The 19,726-nt window shown below is 39.9% G+C and overlaps 1 protein-coding gene across 1 annotated transcript; it reads left to right on the forward strand.

Moving 5' to 3' along the window:
* On the forward strand, window positions 1-4,548 carry LOC128795945 (G-protein coupled estrogen receptor 1-like). The gene is made up of 2 exons (XM_053957093.1): window positions 1-274; window positions 1,603-4,548. The coding sequence occupies exon 2, from the start codon at window positions 2,035-2,037 to the stop codon at window positions 3,106-3,108; it is 1,074 nt and encodes a 357-aa protein (XP_053813068.1). The 5' UTR covers window positions 1-274; window positions 1,603-2,034; the 3' UTR covers window positions 3,109-4,548.
* The last annotated feature ends 15,178 nt before the right edge of the window (window positions 4,549-19,726 follow it).

Below are 19,726 nucleotides of genomic sequence, written 5' to 3' on the forward strand. Positions count from 1 at the left end.
TGTTTTATTGCCAAGGACGTGCAGCAAGATCTGCATTTTGCTCTTGTAAACTCTCCTTTATTTAATAAGTTTTAAAGCAGAATAAGACTTTTATATGATTTTTGTTTTTACTGCTGAATCATCAACAGGTGGCACCCACTGCAGCTCTGCACACCTAAAAGCAAGTTTTTACCGAGAGGACAGTGGAAGTTGGCACATCCATTACGTGTGCGCCCAGCAAGGAGCAGCCTGCTGCTGTCTGCAGGAAAACCAGCTCGGGAGAAATGGGATTCAGGTAAAATAAAGTCTTTCACAGTACATAGTTACTTGTAATGCTTTTAATTGCTTGGCTTTTGGCAGCCTTTCGGATCTAATTAAAATCTGACCACAGATGGACCTTTTAAAATCAATTGCTCAGGTTGTTAACTTATCTTTCATTGTATTTAAATCTGTTTTACCGCCTTGTTCACAAATAAAAGGCTGTTACATAAAGACAACAGTTTATGTCTGACTTCATAGCTGCTTGAAACAAACACTGAACCTTCTAATGAGCATCATTTCATATGGATATTTTAGCATGAAGATTTAAATTACTCAAAACACAGCAACAGGTACTGGGAACTTATGCCTGTTTCAGTAAGAAATCAAGGCTCTGGAACCCCTATCTTTATTTAAGTATCTGTACCTATTTCTGATGACTTGAATACATTTAAGCAAACTCAGAGCTGTATTTCTGACTAAAACTACTCTAACACTCCTACTCCACTAGTGATCTGCTCTTTCTTCCCCCAGACTGCATAGTGGCAGGATTGAAGTCATTAAAATGTGGAAATACGCATGAATTTTATTAGCAAACAATTTTTAAAATATATTTTCATGTAAATAAAAATTAATAGCTTGATAGTAAGATGCAGATTAAAGCAGTTAAAAATACTTAAAACTTAGCACAAAATAGCCTGGTTTACAATTTTCTTGCTGTTTGATTTGTTTGGGGTGTCTTTTGTTTGGCTCTTTTTTTTTAAATAAACTTCTAGCAATGCTTCAAGTGCATAACATTCAACAATTAGGAGTAAACAAATCCGATAACTGGTTATTTTCCATTACTACCCGGAAGTCAGTGAAACATAATAAATCACAACAGAAAACAAATTGAGTATAATAATGTTGGTGTAAATCAATATGCTGCTTGTATTACCTTAATTTCTAAAATTTGCCTTTCCCTCCCACTGAAAGCAGCAGGAACCAACTGCTTTTCATCTGTGTTGCCTTCTCAGCCATGGACTCTGCAATTTATTAGCCTTACAAGCTGACAAAATAAATATATATATCTATATATTAAAAATAGATTTTTTCTTTATTAGGTTAAAGTCACTCATTTGATTTCTCTGTATTTCTTCATTTTTAATACTGAACCCCTGACGGGCACCCACAATTTTAACAGACCTGCCCTCATCATGTATTTTGATCTAGAACAAATTTTAATTCTTTTAAGTGAACCTTTGCATTTATATTAGAACATGATGTTTCCTACAACCTCGGCTGTGATTTAAGTTAGCAGAAGCTAATGGCACATGGAACAGTGCTGGAATATGAGATTAATCGTTTTCCATTTGCAAATTGCAGGTCCAAGGATGTTCATTGATTATTAAAAGAAAACAAATGGAGCTAAAATTCCACTGCCTTCCAACTTGCATGAAGGAACTCTGCTGCTGAAAAGCTTTCATTAAAGAGACCAAAGTACCACCATGGTAAAGAGATTCCTCCATGATCTTAAGGCATACAGGAACTGCAAATTCTCTCATTTAAAATGTATATAGTATCCTGTAAAACAAATTAAGACAGTCACTATTTGTAGTATTATATTTCAGTCAGTTTTAAGTCTAGGTAATCTGACTTTTAAAGCATTTTAATTTCCTATACAAAAGTCTGTATCTTTTTCAATTCCAATCAAAAATGCTTACTAGGAATTCAGTTGAAACCAGCCAAAAATCTGATTTTTTTGGTATTGCCACCAAACTGTGAGTACTAATATCTTTTTTTGCAGACATTTTAACCATGGAAACTTATTCCGCCTCAGTATCACCTGTTATATGTAACAGCACAACTTTTAACCTGAATGGATCCCATTTGTGTAACGACAGCATATCCTCTAGATTAGCTGATAAATCAGAACACCAACAATATGTTATTGGCCTTTTCTTATCATGTCTTTACACAATATTCCTTTTTCCTATCGGTTTTGTGGGAAACATTCTGATACTGGTTGTCAACATTAGCTTTCGGGAAAAAATGACAATCCCAGACCTTTACTTCATAAACCTGGCAGTGGCTGATCTCATTCTAGTGGCTGATTCTCTCATTGAGGTGTTTAATCTTGACGAGAAATATTACGATATCACCATCATTTGTACCTTTATGTCTTTGTTCCTTCAGATCAACATGTATAGCAGCATTTTCTTTCTGACATGGATGAGTTTTGACAGATACCTAGCCCTGGCCAAAGTAATGAGGTCCAACCTCTTTCGCACTATGCAGCACGCTAGACTGAGCTGTGGGCTCATATGGATGGCATCCATTTCGGCAGCTCTAGTCCCATTTACAGCCGTGCACTTACAACACACCGGAGAGGTCTATTTTTGTTTTGCAGATGTAAAAGAAATCCAGTGGCTAGAGATAACCCTGGGGTTTATTATCCCCTTTGTGATCATCGGGCTTTGTTACTCATTAATTGTTCGAGTCCTTATAAAAGCACACAAGCACAGGAGTCTCCGTCTGCGGCGACAGAAGGCTCTGCGCATGATTTTTGTTGTTGTCCTGGTTTTCTTTATCTGCTGGCTCCCTGAAAACGTCTTCATTAGCGTCCAACTTCTCCAGAGGAAAAGCGAGCCCGTCTCTTCAAACAGCCCATCCTTCAGGCATGATTATCCTTTAACAGGACATATTGTGAACCTAGCAGCTTTTTCTAATAGCTGCTTGAACCCCTTAATTTACAGCTTTCTGGGGGAAACCTTCAGAGACAAACTGCGGCTGTACATTGAACAGAAAACAAAAATGTCAACATTGCATCGCTTCTGTCAGGCTGCCTTAACGTCTGTCATTCCTGACAGTAATGAGCAATCAGAAGTCTGATTTAGTGTCATTGTATGAAACGTATGACTGTGAAGTTGTGCAAATAGTGAACAAAATGCTTGCTACTAACAGCAAAAAAGTGCATTTGTGTGTGTGTATATATATTGTATCACTCTATTGAGTATTGAAGGTTTATATTCGAAATGGTTTTATGACAAGACTTTAATGTAGAAGAATATGTTTTAGTTAGATTTATATTTAATTATGAACAAGATTATTAAAAGCTGAGCACTGAAGAAGCTTTATTTTGTATTATACATATATGAATGACAATATAAGAGAAAATTTTATCAACTTAGGAAGACTCTAGATGTAATCTGATTATCAGAGATGATACTTTGCTGGTGTATATAAGGTACTTCCACTGAAATAATGAAGCTGCCATAACAGTGAGGAAAAATCATTATAACATATTGATGTGGAGATGCAGAAAACATTGATTTTTTTTTCACCCAAACATGTTAAGATGAATGACTTTGCTTACAAGAACTACATGGTACTATCGTCACTGTATTCTAGCATGTCTTCCATGATTAAGTTTTTAATCTTAATATAATCAAGCACAGTGATGAGTTTTTGTCTCCTAAATGTAATCTACTGTTTACATCAGTACTTGATCAAAACCAAAATCATCTGTAACTATAGTGCTCATCTCAAATAACTTCACAGAAGCAAAATGTAGTGCTTCATTCTGTCCTTTAAGAATTGACCCTGATGATCTCTCTCAGAAAAAACATAATTGGCCTTTTTGTCAAAAATGCCAGTGCACCAACATCGTGTGCATTCACACCTGCTTTCAGATTTGAGTGCGCATTGCACAAAATCTCTTCACATTCCAGAACAAAATGCTGTGATTTTTAAGGAAGTGTCACTTTCTGCAAAAAATATTGTAGATATTGCTTAGGAAAGTGACAGAAACTTCCAGTTTTAGGAAGGAAGACCATATGTATTGGAGAGTATGATTAATGATTATCAGATCTGAACTTCATGCACACCCATCCCACCTCCAGAAACCCCCAGCCTTTCAAGACTGTAAGATGTATTTTAGATGCTTTGATCATTTGAAGATTAATTATACTAAGCAAACAAATGATAGCACCACTTACTGGAAAACAACAGTGTTTCTTTTCTTCTAGCAAATAATTGGGTTGTAAATCTGATTGATGCTTAGCACAGGTTACTCCTGGGCTTGTTCAGAGGAAGATACAAAGTTCCTAGAAATTAGTGTGCAAGATCATTACAACATCACTTGCTGCCTCTCTCAAGTGAACAAACTCATTTCACTTCTGTGCTTATTGACTGAAGCACCAGAACTCAGCAGAATAAGATGTTCTGTCCTGTTTTCAAATGTCATATATTAATTAATTAGCACAATAACAGATTTTAAAGGATTTTTAAATGTAGACCTTTAAAACAATGACTAAAGCTACTAAAGCAATAAAGAAAACAGTGAAAATGATGATTCCACTCATATTTCTCATGAAATATCTTGAGTTTCTTAGTGGAAGTTTTGGCCACAAAAGACTTGACCTATAAACAGAAAGGCCACAAGACGATGATGGCTGAATTTGAAATAGATAGCAGGATATTCCTGCAGCTCCAACAGGAACAGCACTGTGGAGTCTGAGACAACTGCAGATTATTTGCAAAATTGATTGCTAATCACAGTCTAAGGAAAAATGTGTTTAGTCCCATCCTCCCTGCAGAACACCAAAGAGATCTCCTCTCAAGAAACATGCAAGCATAGCATGAGTTGCTAAAAAACACTCAGCAAGTTATCTCCCACCACCGTGCTGCATCACACACAGCCCTTTTTCCTCAGTATTTTTAGCCACAATTACTCAGGTCCTATGGACTGCCAATAGACATTAATCACACCATTAAAGGTGGCTATTTCAGACAACTCCCAGCTTAAGGAAGGGATAATTGTTTTGGCAATGCAATTCTGAGAAGACAGACACATCTTGAGCTTACAGATTTATTAGGTTTGTGCAATCCTGACACTTGCCATGAATAAAGAACTTATTTGGGGTTACAGGAATACACTTTCCCAATCATAGTTGTTGCTTATTCTGTTTTTTTAGGAATGAGATCCTTTCCCCTCCTCCCTCCTTCCAATACAGGGACCACATTTTTGATCAAGTCTGTGGTAGAAGCCTTTCTGCTACCCCTGCAGAACACAAATCAAGAAAGTCTTTGTGCAGAAGCTTATCATAATAAACAAAGAGCAATAGCAAATGCCTGCTCATGCATCCTCCAAAGTAGTTTGTTTCTAAGTGATCGTATTGAGTACTATACAGTGAAATCTAGGAAAGATCAGATTACTATAGCATTAAGAAAACAATATTTATTCAACCTGAAACAACCTATTACATGTTTAAAACCAAATTACAAACCTAAAATACCTGATGAGTTCCCTACTACTGATATTTTGGGACAGGCTTATGAACTGTGCCTGAAATTACTAAATTTAAACATACTTCTTACTTTAAATGCAAAGCACTGTCCCAGCTGAAAAAACTGCACATTTATTCCCAAAGCTTTTTTTTTTAAACAGTAACTCTGTACAAAGTAATATTTACAGAAATGTCATACAACTTCCACGTGTTTATGTACACAACATGCTTTCTGCAAGCCATCATCTCGCAATAACTCACGACTGTGGCTTATCCATGGACCAAAAGGATCTCGGCTCAACATATAATTTTGTTTTTATTTCAAAGAACATAATCACCAGTAAATGAAATCTTTTCTAGAGTGTAGAGGGAAAAGGGACTGAGAGCAAGAATTTTTATACAACTCCTTCACTTTTTATCTCTGGTCTCTCACAAATTGTTTCATTGCTGAGTTGAAAGAAAAGATTCCATATGCCTTTCTAAAACACTGGACTGATGACAACTATGAGATTTAAAAACCTGTTTATCACAGTTGCTTACAATCTTTGCTGTAATAGTCTATATAAAGTTTCCAGACATGAAAAGTCTAGTATTAGGAAAAGCTCACAGAAAAGAGGAGAGAGGAAATAATCAAAAAATCCCTGAAACCATTAACTGCTTTTGAAAATAATACTTTAGCGCAAGACTGCCTTGAATGCACAGGGTATAACTGAATATCTAGAAACAAAATAAATGCAAACAGCACAAACTAGCACCAATCTGGACCTGATGCAACTGAAAGCTTCCCTTAGCTGTGTAAAAAGATATGAGAAAAAGAATTATGTGAGACCACTTTAACATGTTAAAGAGATGCTGTAACTTTGCATTCTTTTGACAGTTTTGGGAGATACACTAAATACCAACTGTGCAGACACAACATCCACCTCTCAAAAATGCGAAGTTGGTCAGTCTAAAGATAAAGCTTGATTCATTTATGAAGAGCATTACAGGATGGGAGGGCATGTGACAGGGAATTTGAATCAATGAGTCAGGCGATCCCAGATTCTGTGCGAGGCTCTGACATATTATGGGCAAGATGCAAGAAAAGTCACCCCTCCCTTCAAAAACTTGAAAAAAAATTGAGCACAAAGTTTTACAAGAAAATGCCTGTAAAATTTCAGACTAAGTATCTGTGTTTCAAACAAAAATCACTGCCTGTTACAGTGCAGGCTCTAATCTTTTTTCCAGCCATCAAGTTGTGTTAGAGTATAACTGAATTTTTTCCCGTGTAAGGATTTTGCTGTATTCTCTCAGCTGTTTATTAAGACTGCAAAAGGGAAAAGGTTGTCTGGACAATTTTAAATGGTTAGGATTGTCACATAAAAAATGTGTTAAACTGATGGTTTACTGTAAGTGAAAGCATGTCAAGTTCAACCCTGATTATCATTAATTCCATTGGAACTTGTTTCTGCATAACTAAAAACAAGTGAGTGTATGAAGAAGTAGGTTTGAATTTTAATAGCTACTTATGAAGGTGAACCAATGAATTAATTTGATTTTGATTGAAAACAACGAAGATAAGGGCTTGATTTGAATTTAAGGGACAGTCTCTATCCTTCCCTTTCACCCTAAGTCTTACCTTACCCATTGAGACCATCAGACAAACACTTTACAGTTTTCATCACAGAAGAGCACAGGGCCAAATTAATTGTTTATTTGTTCTTTTTTTATGGTAAAACTGGAACAACATGGGATGGGGAACAAGACACTCCTAAGACAAGCACACAGAACACCTTTCCCCTATACCCTTAGCTCTGCTGTCAGGGAGGTTGTGGTACATGCCCTGTGTTGTGTTTCAAAGAAAGACACCAGATATGAAAACCTGAACGCCCTCCATTCATATTTATAATTTAGGTGCCCTTTCTTCAACAGTATTGTCCAAACTATTTATTCCACAGTGACTTTTATTACAATAAACTTTTAACCCTTGGGTTTGGGCTTTCTTTTAGGCTTCCATTCCATCACACAGCAGCATGGACACAGGCAGGAGCTAAGAATAAACAGCTGCATATTGATCCAAGGTGCCAACACAGGAGCAATGCCCTCTCAGGACTGCAGACTGTGCAGGATCAGCTCTACTTTCAACTCCCTTTCTTACATGCTACTTCATTTATTTGACATAAGTCCACTAAATGCCAGTACAAAATATAAAGATGATTGTCTGAGTCTCACACAATCACCAGCGTGTTTAGAATGGCTTTTGAAACTGTTCAACCCCCATGATAAAAACCATTTTCAAGTTTCCAACCTGTTTTCTCACAGTGTTCAAACAGTCTGCTACAGGCATATACAGACATTTCAAAGTTCTAAATTAAACTACTGAGCTGTTCATTACCCAAAAGTAAAACCCTACCTTCTCAAAATAAATATTTAATGCAGCAGGGTAAGTCTTTCCAAAGCAGCAGCTTTGCTTAAAAGTCCCAGTTCACTTGACTTGCAAGCAAAATCACTGAAAAGGTTGAAAAAACTGTGGGGAGAAAAAAAAGACATAGTAGAGAAATAGAAAAATTACTAGGATATTGTTAAATTATCCTTGGAATTGGAGTTAAGGCGATTTTTACAGAAAGAGCTCAGTGGCAGAATTGCCTAATAGTGCTGGAGATAGATTTGTTTTCTGCCTCAGCAGCAGAAATATTTCCTTTCCCACGCATTCCCTCAATAGAAACAGTAATATAATGGCAAATAAGATTTTCTTCCTTTCATTCTCTCTCCATTCAGAACTACAAAAGAGAAATAGCCTGTACCTGACTACAGAAACCATTTAACTGTTGTGCTCCAGAGTGAAGTGCACACAGCAAACTGAGAAAGAAACCAAGCAAACAGCTCACTTAAACAACTGATAGTATTCCAAATATCCACCTGACAACACCTTGAGTGTCAAGGTGGGAAGAAGACACAGTGATGTGTGGGGGAACTTCATTTATAAACTTGCTTGGCTTCCAAAGATATTAAGTCAGAATAATTACTTCTGATACTACAAGCTCATTCTCTAGGAGAGTGAGAAACATGACATGTTATTTTCTTATGCTAATGAAAGCTGCCTGCTGATGGGTGACACTGTCAGAGTGTTGTGGGATCAGAAGCCCAGCCTTGCTGGCAGAGGTGCTGCTGGAGCTGACACAGAACCCAAACATCCATTGAGAATCCTCAGCCCAAAACAAGGGGTCCATGAGGACCCATGGAAAACTGCCCCTGACCCTGCTGATTTGTGCTCTTCTTGACTCTTACTGAACGAGACTTTTTGGATCTTGGCCAGAGATTTTAATCCAAAACCTACTGGATCAGGACAGTTGGCAGCTCCTATTCCAAACTCAAACTCGATCATGACTTAATCTAGACAAATGTAAAGAAGACAACCATAGTTTAAGCAAAGGATGGTTAATTTTACCATTTAAAAAAACCCAAGTTCACAAGTTTATTAAAAGATGTCTTTGGAGTACAGGCTTGAAAGTCATGAAAGATGGGACTTGTGTAATAAAATAGAAAAGCTTATCTATTACAAAGATAATTTGAAAAAAAAAATTAGCCAGTGAGGTGCATGAAGGCTCCTAAGCTCACAAAAAGCCCATGACCAATTTTAATGACCTCTGTATTAAAGTTCAGTACAACAGTTCTGTAACCAATTCATGATTTTACGAGTGGGTAAGGATTAATAACTCCCCTTTAGGATTCAGTCCACAGCATAAAGGTAGGATGGAATGACAGTAACTAAAAGCATGTATTTTCCACAGATACTTTAGATTTTCTCTTCTCCTTACCTAACCACTCTGCTCCTTTTTAAGCAATGCAGCTCTAAGCCCTCAGTACATTCTCTGAACAGCTTTGACATCTTTCAAACTCTGAGATGGTAGGAAGAGCTGTCTGCCCTTATGCATATGCTATTTGCAATAGCCTGGTTTACAGATGCAAATTATTAAGATAATGCTGAGAAATTTAATAAAACACTGGTTGATGATCTTCCGTTTGATGTCCTACAGAACTCCTGTGGGATTCAATTAGAAATAGGTAAATGCATTCAAAGACAGAGTCTGGTTCCCCTGTCAAATACCTTCATGCTTGTACCCTCGATATTTCAGGCAGGTTCTAAAAGTCAAAAGATTAATTTTCTGTTCTAATTACTTGTTGGATGTAACAGACAAGCATTTTCCAAGTATTTATTAATCTGTGTGGCTTTGATCTAATACCCAAGAGCCATTTTATCTATGCTGTAATTTATTAACGTACATAAATATACACTGATCTTCCATGTAGTTCACAATATTGCATCTAAACACAGAAGGCATTTTGAATGAGAAAACTTCTAATTTCTCATTCATACTACAGAAGCAGCCATCATCCCCCTTTTATCTGCACCAAAACATTGGGGTTTTTTAAATTTTTGAATCTATTTCATCAAAACACAAAAAGTCGTATTTTATAAAAATCATTATACCAGACTCCCACATTGTTTAAACAAGCAGCAGTATTTCATCAAGGACAGAGCTGCTTTTTAGAATAAGCATAATTTAAATATCCAAATCTGTGCCATTTTAGGTTTTATTGAGCCAATTAACATTAACAAAACAGTAGCAGGAGCAATAAAGAGAAAGTAACAAACCCACAAGAATCAGGCCTGCATTAATACATTATACTATACACACTTGCAAGTTTCAAGCCCTGTGAAGAGTAATTGCCTTTGAATGCCCATTTCTCTGTTCTTTATCCTGTATCAGAATGCAGCAAACATCCTGTCAAACTTACAAGTTAATTTCTTGCCAAGTGAATGCATTTTGCAAATTCAAACATGTTAACGGGACTTCTTTTTAACTTAAGTTACACGTATTTTGAGGTTTTGTGCCAAGTTTTCTATATTCAACAATTTGGGCCTTTTCCAGCAATTCTCATTGATGATGCTTCTCTCTGTGAGAAGTCCAGAACCAGAATAAAATTATCCTTGAAAAAGGGTAAAAAACAGTGTTCTCACTGGACTGGAGCTGGGTGACACAGTCAAGCAGATCTTGCCTTTGCTCCTTCAACAACTGAACACTCAAGAAATTCAACCCACAAGTGGGAATCCTGTCCTGAATTTCAATTTTGTTACGGTATTTGCAGTTAAGGCAGGAAAGCAAGGATTTATACTGGAAATCCAACAGGAGCCATCGAGGAAGGTCTCACCAGCAAGCAGAGAATGAGGGCTGAGAGGAAACAGCAAATACGTGATCCGAGCAGAGAAGGAAGAATTTCCCCTCTTAACAGCAAAGAAGGGACAGTTCTGTTTCACCACCAAACTCCCCATCAATTTAATACCCTGGCTTTATTAATAAAAGTAGGGAATTAACTTTGAATGGATACAGATTAAGGCAAATACCAAGAATTAGCATGAAACTCTTGTTGGCTAATACGTAATGAAGAATGCACAATTCCTTTAAACACAAATAAGAAATACACCACATATTGTTTATACCAAACACAGTTGGAGACGTGAGCCTTTCGCCTGGGAAAACCATCTTCAAAGTAGCAACTGTTTTCCCAGCTGTGAATACTCTTTCCTGGGAAATCTATTCGTACCATTACAAAAATAATTTTCAAAGGAATGTAAAATTATTCAGCCTAATCCATGCATCTCCATATTTCAGACACGATTCTGTACCTTCTTAGACATGTCTGTTTACAAAAGGCCTACTATTCTCTATAAACACTACATGGGTGTCACAATTAAATTTACCCCCTTTTTTAAATAAATAAATGTATGGTTAATTTAATAAAATAATCTGAAGCAACTCTATCAATATTCTGATGAAGAAGTGTTAGCAGGAAACAAATGTTTCAGTCCCATAACCAGCTGCCCTCAAAGTTTGTTGTTTTGTGGTTGGTTGTTTTTTTTTTAATTTTCCTAATTTGAGAAATATTGCATAGATAAGAAAGCAGATAAACCAAGCAAGATGTCACACAGTAATCCATAACTGCCACATGGATTTAGAGCTTTGTAATTATTTCCTGTAACTATCAGAAGGCCACCAGACAGAGAGGCACTGAGAGCCAGTGGGCCAGCAAACTTCTCTCTTTGTGCAAGTAAAAAAACCCCAAACAAAGAGCCCAAAAATAAACATTCAACTGAAAGGTAGCCCAAAGCAAAGAGAAACAGGCCCAACATTTTAATTATAGACTGACAAAACCCAGCACAATAATATCCATCCTGACATTTAACTTGGCCATTTTGAGGAACAGCTCCCATTCTCCCTTTATCTCTGGGAAACTGCTTTCTGCTGATGTATCTTTCCATCAAGGCACACGGGGAGATGGAGGGATGGGGGAAGATGAAAGATTATGTCATCTTCTCTTCATAACATGGGCAAAACTCTATTTGCATATTAAAGGTACTTTAAAATTGGTCCAAAAAACCCAGTAGGAGACGAGTTGCTTATTTTAGGATGTTATGCTAAATAAAATTAACTTTTTGGAATGTATATCCTTCTTTTTCTTTTAATATTTAAGATTTTTACATATTCCTTGAACAAAAATCAATAACCTCAGATAACACTAATGCTTACAACAGAGGATTAAGCAAAACCAAACAAGTGCAGGAAAAGTGGACAGTGGAATTGCAATGCAAACAGATTCCAAAATATACTTTTAATGTATATAAAATTCAGTTAACATTGGTAGCCTGGTAATCAGAAGCAAATCCTGCAACATCACACTAAGTTGTTAACATTAATGGATGGGAAAATATAAACCAAGTTATTTTGATGGTTACAAGATTAGCTTCCCATTAATTATAAAAATAAATTAAGGGAACAATAAAGGATTACTGAGTTTGTTTGCAAATCATCCACAACTCATTATTTCAAGAACAGGCTTTGGGATGAATTAGTGGGTTGTCAAACAAATAAATACACTGTCTGATGATAGCTTTACAGTATCTGCTGGATCAGTTTGCACCAATGTCTGGTTTGCATTCATTAAACATTCCAATTACTACCCCAGTTACCTGATTACAAGCTGTATTAGAGATCATATCAAAGTAGCATTCCCAGTTATTCCACTGAGCTCATGCCCAAAATGTTTATCTCCACAGCTTAAACATAATTTTAATGCGGTTTTCCACTGCTACAACCAAACAGTGATTTTAAAAAATCTTTTTTTGTGTGTGTGTGTGGTTTGCTTTGCAGCTTAAGAATTCTATATTGCTCTTTATGATAACCTCCAAAAAGCCAAACAGAAAAACCCTTTCTGTACAAATTTTGCCTTTTTCCATTCAGTAAACAGATCTTACTGTTTGGGCACCTGCACACTTTGATGAAAGAAACATAATGAGCTACTTGTTTATTTGCCATTGTTTGTAGTATCTGTATGGAATCTCAGAAATTAAATTCCTTTCCCACTGATCCTGCCTTTAGCTGAGGAAAATGTTGATTCCTCCTCCTCCAACCAGTTGCAATGCTGGAGATAACAAGGAAGTACAAGGAAACACCCACTGGCTGTGTGAGCATTACCTAAAGTACCCTTCAACCATGAACAAGGAGATTTGATTTATAAAGATTGATCTTCCCTTAGTCATTGTAATTTTCCTTGAAGTTACGATGCTCACTAGACTAAATGGGGAAGGAACAGGAAATTAATATTGTTTTCTATGGATTATGAATTTTGCATCTTGCCTAATAGATGTTCTGTTCTGAAAGAATTTCCTACTGTTCTGCAGAAAGCCAGCAGCTCTGCAAACAGCACTGCAGCAACGAGTTCTGCCCGTAAATGACAAGATCCTTTGACACAGTAAGGTCGTTCTGAGCAGAACTCAAACAGCCCTGGGAAAAAAAGCAACCACATGTTGTCCCCTACCTACAGAGCTGCAGCTGGCAGCACTGCTGTTCCAGAAAGCTTTGAGGCAGCTGAAGGTTTGAAAGCTGGAGAAATCCACAGTCAGAAGCAAACCAGGGGTAATTGCAAAGAAACACTTCTAAGGGTTCTGTTATTTCAAGATGACACGTTAACAATACTGCAAATATTTTTTTTTTTTTTTTAGAGAACTGAAACAAAACTAACTTGTCAGGAAAGATTCACCAGGCAGTTGTTACCTAAGAAGCCAATAGTCAGCTTCAAACCACCAGTCTAGATGGCACATTTTAAATCTCTTTTCTTCATACCCATGTTAGAGTTTGAAAGGAAAAACTTAAATATTCAACATATAAGTATGTTAGCAAACTATTAAAGTCATTATAAAAAATGTAAAACTAATGTCTAGTGATTAAAAAAATATGTTTAATATGTGTGATTGTTTCAAGTAGGTAAACAGAACAGTAACATTAGGAGAATCAGTCAGAAAACCCTGAAAGGCTGAATTAAGTTTTTAAACTTATTTAAAACTTTAAAACTCAGCTCTGCTGGAGATGTCTTATTTAGAGCTCTAAGATCACTCACAAAAACATTCATATTGGTCTTGAATTGCTTATTACTATTTAGTGTAAACAGAAGAAATTGAGTAGATGAAAATCAATAAAACATCAAGATTACTCTGAAAGGTCAAGCTGTTCCAAGGAAAAATGCCTTAGTCCAAGGCTGGCAAGAATTTTTGAAATAAATTTCTTGAAGGAACAATCAGTGTACACTAAATCCAGTCCTTGAAAACACATCTCAACCTGCCTCCAGCTCTATAACAAAATCAATTAGACATTTGTATTTTCCACTTTGGAAATTAAATTTGCTGTACTAGAATTGAGAAAAAAAGAGAGAGGGAAAAAAAAAAAAAAAAAAAAAAAAAAAAAAAAAAAAAACACTAAAAAAACCCACAACCTAAATCACAAGAATGTGACTCAATGAACCAGTGAAACCTCTGTCCCACCAAAAATTCTTTCTACCACCAAAAATTCTTTCTACCACACAGGAAACACCTTAGGAAAAACTGGAGCCTGCCCATCCTTACTTTCAGAATGCCAGGAAGAGTTTCCTTTAATTCAGTTACTGCATTAAAAGCCAATCACAGCTCATCAGAAGCTAAGGCACCATGATTCAGGAAATGCTGTAGATCCAGCAGAATTCCAGCTTATTTTAAAATAACAGAAATCAAATTGATAAAGTATAGGTGCATAAAAAACCTTCTCAGCAGTTGCCCAACTTTTGTTCCAAATTTCTTACATGGAAATTTCTTACTGTGCTCTGACTGAGCACAGCCCCAGAGTTCCTCCTGATCTTCCTGCTCCCATAGAACAGTTTTTCCTTGTTCTCTGTTACACTTTCCTTGCTGACAAGATTTGATGACCAAAAGCACTTTAAGGCATAAATGCCAGTGTGCCTTAACAAAGCATTTCACACAAAACTGAGAGTACTTACACTGAGCAACAATCAAACTGCCAAGCAGTTAACTTTCTTTAACCACTTCTGAAGTGAAATTGTTTAAGATCTGCCTCATGTTTTTCATTCTTAACAGTTATTTCAAAAATAAATTTAAAAAAAAGAAGTCTATTAACTTAAGACTTTCCTCTATCAACAGTTACAGTTTATAAAGCTGATGCCAAGAAATGGCTTGTCACAGACCTTTTATGGCATTCCCTAAAACTCACAAGATGCATGTTCAAGCCACCCACTGGCATCAACTTTTATGATTCCAAGAACTGTTGTGCTTAGTGGTGTTCCCTAACAGCATTAAGGATTCTTCTTTCTATTACTCTTTGCTCTTTCTTTCACAGTCCTACAGTCTGCACAGCCCTCAAAACTCATCTGGGTGTTCTAGGAACTGAACACTGGACATCAGATGGTCCAAAAAGGCCCCACTAGACAGGAGCTTGAAGCCCACCTCGATTGTTTGGCAGTTTTACATTACATTGTAGACATTAAATTCATCACAGACAATAAGATTTTCATTTTGACATTTCAATTTTGCCCTGTTTTGTCCTGGAAAATTATTTTCACTCAAATTTAATTATAGCACGGCAAATCCACAGTCTGTAATATAAAGGAAAAGAGAAACATCCCCCCTTATGAAGCATTAAGGACAAAATTTCCTATTTTTGCTTTGACAAAGATGCAGTCTTTTCTTACTTAGGAACATTTCTGCTGAGTTCAAAACTGCAAAATTGTACAGACCTCTGAATAGCTTCTGCCAATAGGCTGGCTTTTTTATATTAAGCTTCCCAAACTCTAAATGCAATACCTAGAGACACTTATGAATGCAAAAGTTCTTCAAATATGTTCTTGCCAATGGGCTGAAATAAAGTCTAATAACAAAATTAGTACTAATTTTTAGTTGTATGAGCTCCATTGAACTACACATGTCATGATAAAGGAAGTAACAAGCAGCTTTCACTTATATTTTATGTTAGGCCAGGAAACATAAGAGAATTAAGACCATGGCTTCTTGACGTGATCCTCAAGGATTCCTGAGGGAAAAAAACCTGCTTTCCCTCTCTTCTGCTTGAATTGCTTTACAGTTCTTTGATCCTCATTCCACAGTAACCATTAAAAATATCAGAAGTGAATTGTCTTTGAATTATGCATAATTTCCACCACAAAAATTAAAAAAAAAAAAAAAAAAAAAAAAAACACCAGAAATCTTCCAACTCCAAGTTCCTACTTCAGTAACATATTGAGATTGCTAATTTTATTCTCATAAAATAATTCATAAAACATTCAGGAATACAAAGAGACTGCTGACACCTTCTGGCCACTTGACATTCTGTCCAAAATCCAGGAGAACTTCCAAGAAAACATCTTTCATGTTTTCCCAGGCACTCAGGATCACATGAAGACTGAAGCTCCACTGAGATTGCCATATGACAGCTCCTCACTTGGTTCACCTTTCACCCACACCCATTCTCTGTTTTTCAGAAACACCCAAAACAGAGATCACTTCTCACTTCTCTGCCTGCTATGAATGCACCCAGATCCTGCTCAATTTATCTTTTCCTTTTAGCTTTCACTCTAGGTATACTGCATTCAAGGAATCACTGCAACTGAATCCAACTCATGTTGAGAACAGAATCTACAGCAACAACAAATCCATTTTGTATTGAATTAAAGAGCCAAACCTGCAGCTTTTGCTTCTTCTTCTTTGGTTTGGTTTTCAATTCCAGCTCGTCCTTTTGGGCCACATGTTGCTTCATCTTTTTTCTTTTTTCTGCCTTCTTTTCTTTTTTTTCCACAATCATTTTTGGCATTCTAAAATGCTGTTCTGTAACAGAGACCACCAAACTGCAGTTAGAACTTTTCATTTAATATTAAATATCAGTCTCGTATACAGACAGTTATGGTAATTATTTGTGACTACCTAAGTATGAAATGTATGTCTGCACTGAAATTTGATTCATTTTGGAGAATTTTCGTGTTTCTTTTAGGAATACATTGTAGTTAAGGTAGTGTAAAACTCAAATGCCAATCCCCTGCAGGAATCCCCACACCTTTTGTCCTCTGAGGCCCTGTTGTGGAAAATGCCTCAGTGCTGTTCCTGGTAGGAATTCCCCATAACGTCGGCTGTGCTTTCTGCAGGTTAGAACACACCACACTGAACTGTTTGATCAGCTGTCTACCTCAGGTAACACCCCATCATCTCAAATACATTCACATGACTACATTCACATGTTAGGCATCTCATTAATATGCACGTGTGCACTCACAAGCAGAAAGTAAGGCTATTTGATTACTAAACAGTTTTAAACCACTAGTTCTGGTTAAACTGCAAGCTTTTCTGTTTTCATTTAGGTTAATGGGGTAAAACTATGCTTAAAGAATTGTCTCACTAGCTTTATCTTTAATTTTAGACTGAAATAAGGGTGAACATGAGCAGGAGTTGCAGACAACACTGCACCTGGTTCTGAAAGCAGGTCTGGTTGTAACTCCGTACTGTTTCTTTGCCAGAACAGCTGATTTAAGTGGCTTTACCCAGCTGCCCCAACACTGTCACTCTCAGTGTCACTTTCACTGCACAGGCAAACGTGGGCTCAGTCACAAACATTTACCTTGAAACACACGCTGAAATATAAAACAACCCACAAGCCCACGTCGGGATGTTCCCAAAAGAGCAGAAGCCGCCAAAGGAAGGGTTTGGCACGGCCGTGACAGCGGAGCCAGGCCCGGCACGTGTGAGGCACAGCCGTGCCCTGCCAGGAGGGCACCAGCCCACGGCCAGCCCCGCTCCCGGCTCCCCTGCACAGGACCCCGGCTGCGCTTCCCAACCTGGATTCGCTTCCCAACACACCCCGGTTCACATCCAACACACCCCGGTTCGCATCCAACACACCCCGGTTCGCATCCAACACACCCCGGTTCGCATCCCAGCACACCCCGTGTTCACATCCAGCACCCCCCGGTTCGCATCCAACACACCCCGTGTGCACATCCCAGCACATCCCGTGTTCGCATCCCAGCACATCCCGGGTTCACATCCCAGCACATCCCGTGTTCACATCCCAGCACATCCCGTGTTCACATCCCAGCACACCCCGTGTGCACATCCCAGTATATCCCATGTGCACATCCCAGCACCCCCCGTGTTCACATCCAACACACCCCGTGTTCGCATCCCAGCACATCCCGGGTTCACATCCCAGCACATCCCGTGTTCGCATCCCAGCACACCCCGTGTGCACATCCCAGTATATCCCATGTGCACATCCCAGCACCCCCCGTGTTCACATCCAACACACCCCGTGTTCGCATCCCAGCACATCCCGGGTTCACATCCCAGCACATCCCGTGTTCGCATCCCAGCACACCCCGTGTTCACATCCAACACACCCCGTGTTCACATCCCAGCACACCCCGTGTGCACATCCCAGCACACCCCGTGTTCACATCCCAGCACATCCCGGGTTCACATCCCAGCACACCCCGGTTCACATCCCAGCACACTCCCGGGTTCGCCGCAGCCCCCTCAGCCACCCCCGCGCATGTGGCCGGGCTGGGCCGGCCCGGGCCGAGCCTCCCCGCCCCTCCCGCAGCTCCGTGCGGGCAGGGGGACCCGCGGAGGAGCCGCCGCCGCCCCGGGGGGAGCCAGGGCTGCGCCCCCCGCCCGTCCCACACGCACCTCCCGCAGCCGCCGGCCCCGCACATTCAACTGAGCCCCACGCTTGGCGCCACCGCCCGCCCCCTGCCTCTCATTGGCTAAGCGGGGAGAATGGCGGTATCTGGTTGGCTGCCGATCTGTCAATCACCCCGGTGGCCAATAGAATGCCTCGCTCGGAGTTAAAGCGCCCACCAGGAACACGTGTGCCGCGGAACGCTCCGCCGGCTTCTGGCGGCGCGGGTGACGTCACCTTCCCGCGCCGAGCTCCGCCCGGGGCCCCGCCCTTTTGCCTGGGAGAGTCCCGAAATCGGGACCGGCCCGGGGCCTGCCGGGGACTGGCACGGATTGGCCCGGGGCCTGCCCGGGACCCGCCGGGGCCTGGCACGGATTGTCCCGGGACCCGCCGGGACCGGGCACGGATTGTCCCGGGGCCTGCCCGGGGCCGGGCATGGATTGTCCCGGCGCCTGGCAGGGGTCCCTGTGTCCTGGCAGGGATCCACTCGCACCCTGGCAGGGGTCCGGGGCCTGGCAGGGATTCCCGTGTCCTGGCAGGGTCCCCGGGGCCTGGCAGCCCCCAGGCCGCACTGCCTGGGCCGGTGGGAGCCAGCCCGGTGGGAGCCAGCCCGGCGCTCCCCGTAGGAGCCGAGTGCTGCCGGTGACAGCAGGCTGGCCTGGGCGCCGCTGCGGACACACTGAGATGGGGCTCTCTGGAGAACGGCTCCCGTCCCTTTGAGCCCGCAGATCCCAAAGGCTCCAGATCCCGAAAGATCCTGAAGTGTGGGACGGCAGTGCCTGTGTCCCAGTGGGGTCTCTTGGAACGCGTGGGAAGAGGCCAAGGGTGTGGTTTGACAGACGGAGAAAACACCTCCGAGGACAATTTCCAGGAAGCAGATCGGTTTCCATGTTTTCATTTTCTATAAATACCCCGTGCACAAACTTTTCCAAGTCCCCTTGGTAATTTAAAGGCCAGAACTTTTACCACATACACACACGTAGATGACACATTATTTTTCAGGACAGCCTGAGACAGGGTTGTTGTTTCCCTTTGCTTGGATCCCAGCAGCAGCTGAGATGCTGGAAGTGGGAGCAGATGCTGCTGGCAAACACATCCCTGTACCCTTTCAGGCACTGATGGGAAGGGACAACCTCTGCTTTCCTCCTCTTCCACCTCCTCCCCACGCCGAGGTGCCCTCCTATCGGAAAATCAGAC

Source organism: Vidua chalybeata, chromosome 16, assembly GCF_026979565.1.
Source record: "Vidua chalybeata isolate OUT-0048 chromosome 16, bVidCha1 merged haplotype, whole genome shotgun sequence".
Classification (NCBI taxonomy): Eukaryota; Metazoa; Chordata; class Aves; order Passeriformes; family Viduidae; genus Vidua; species Vidua chalybeata.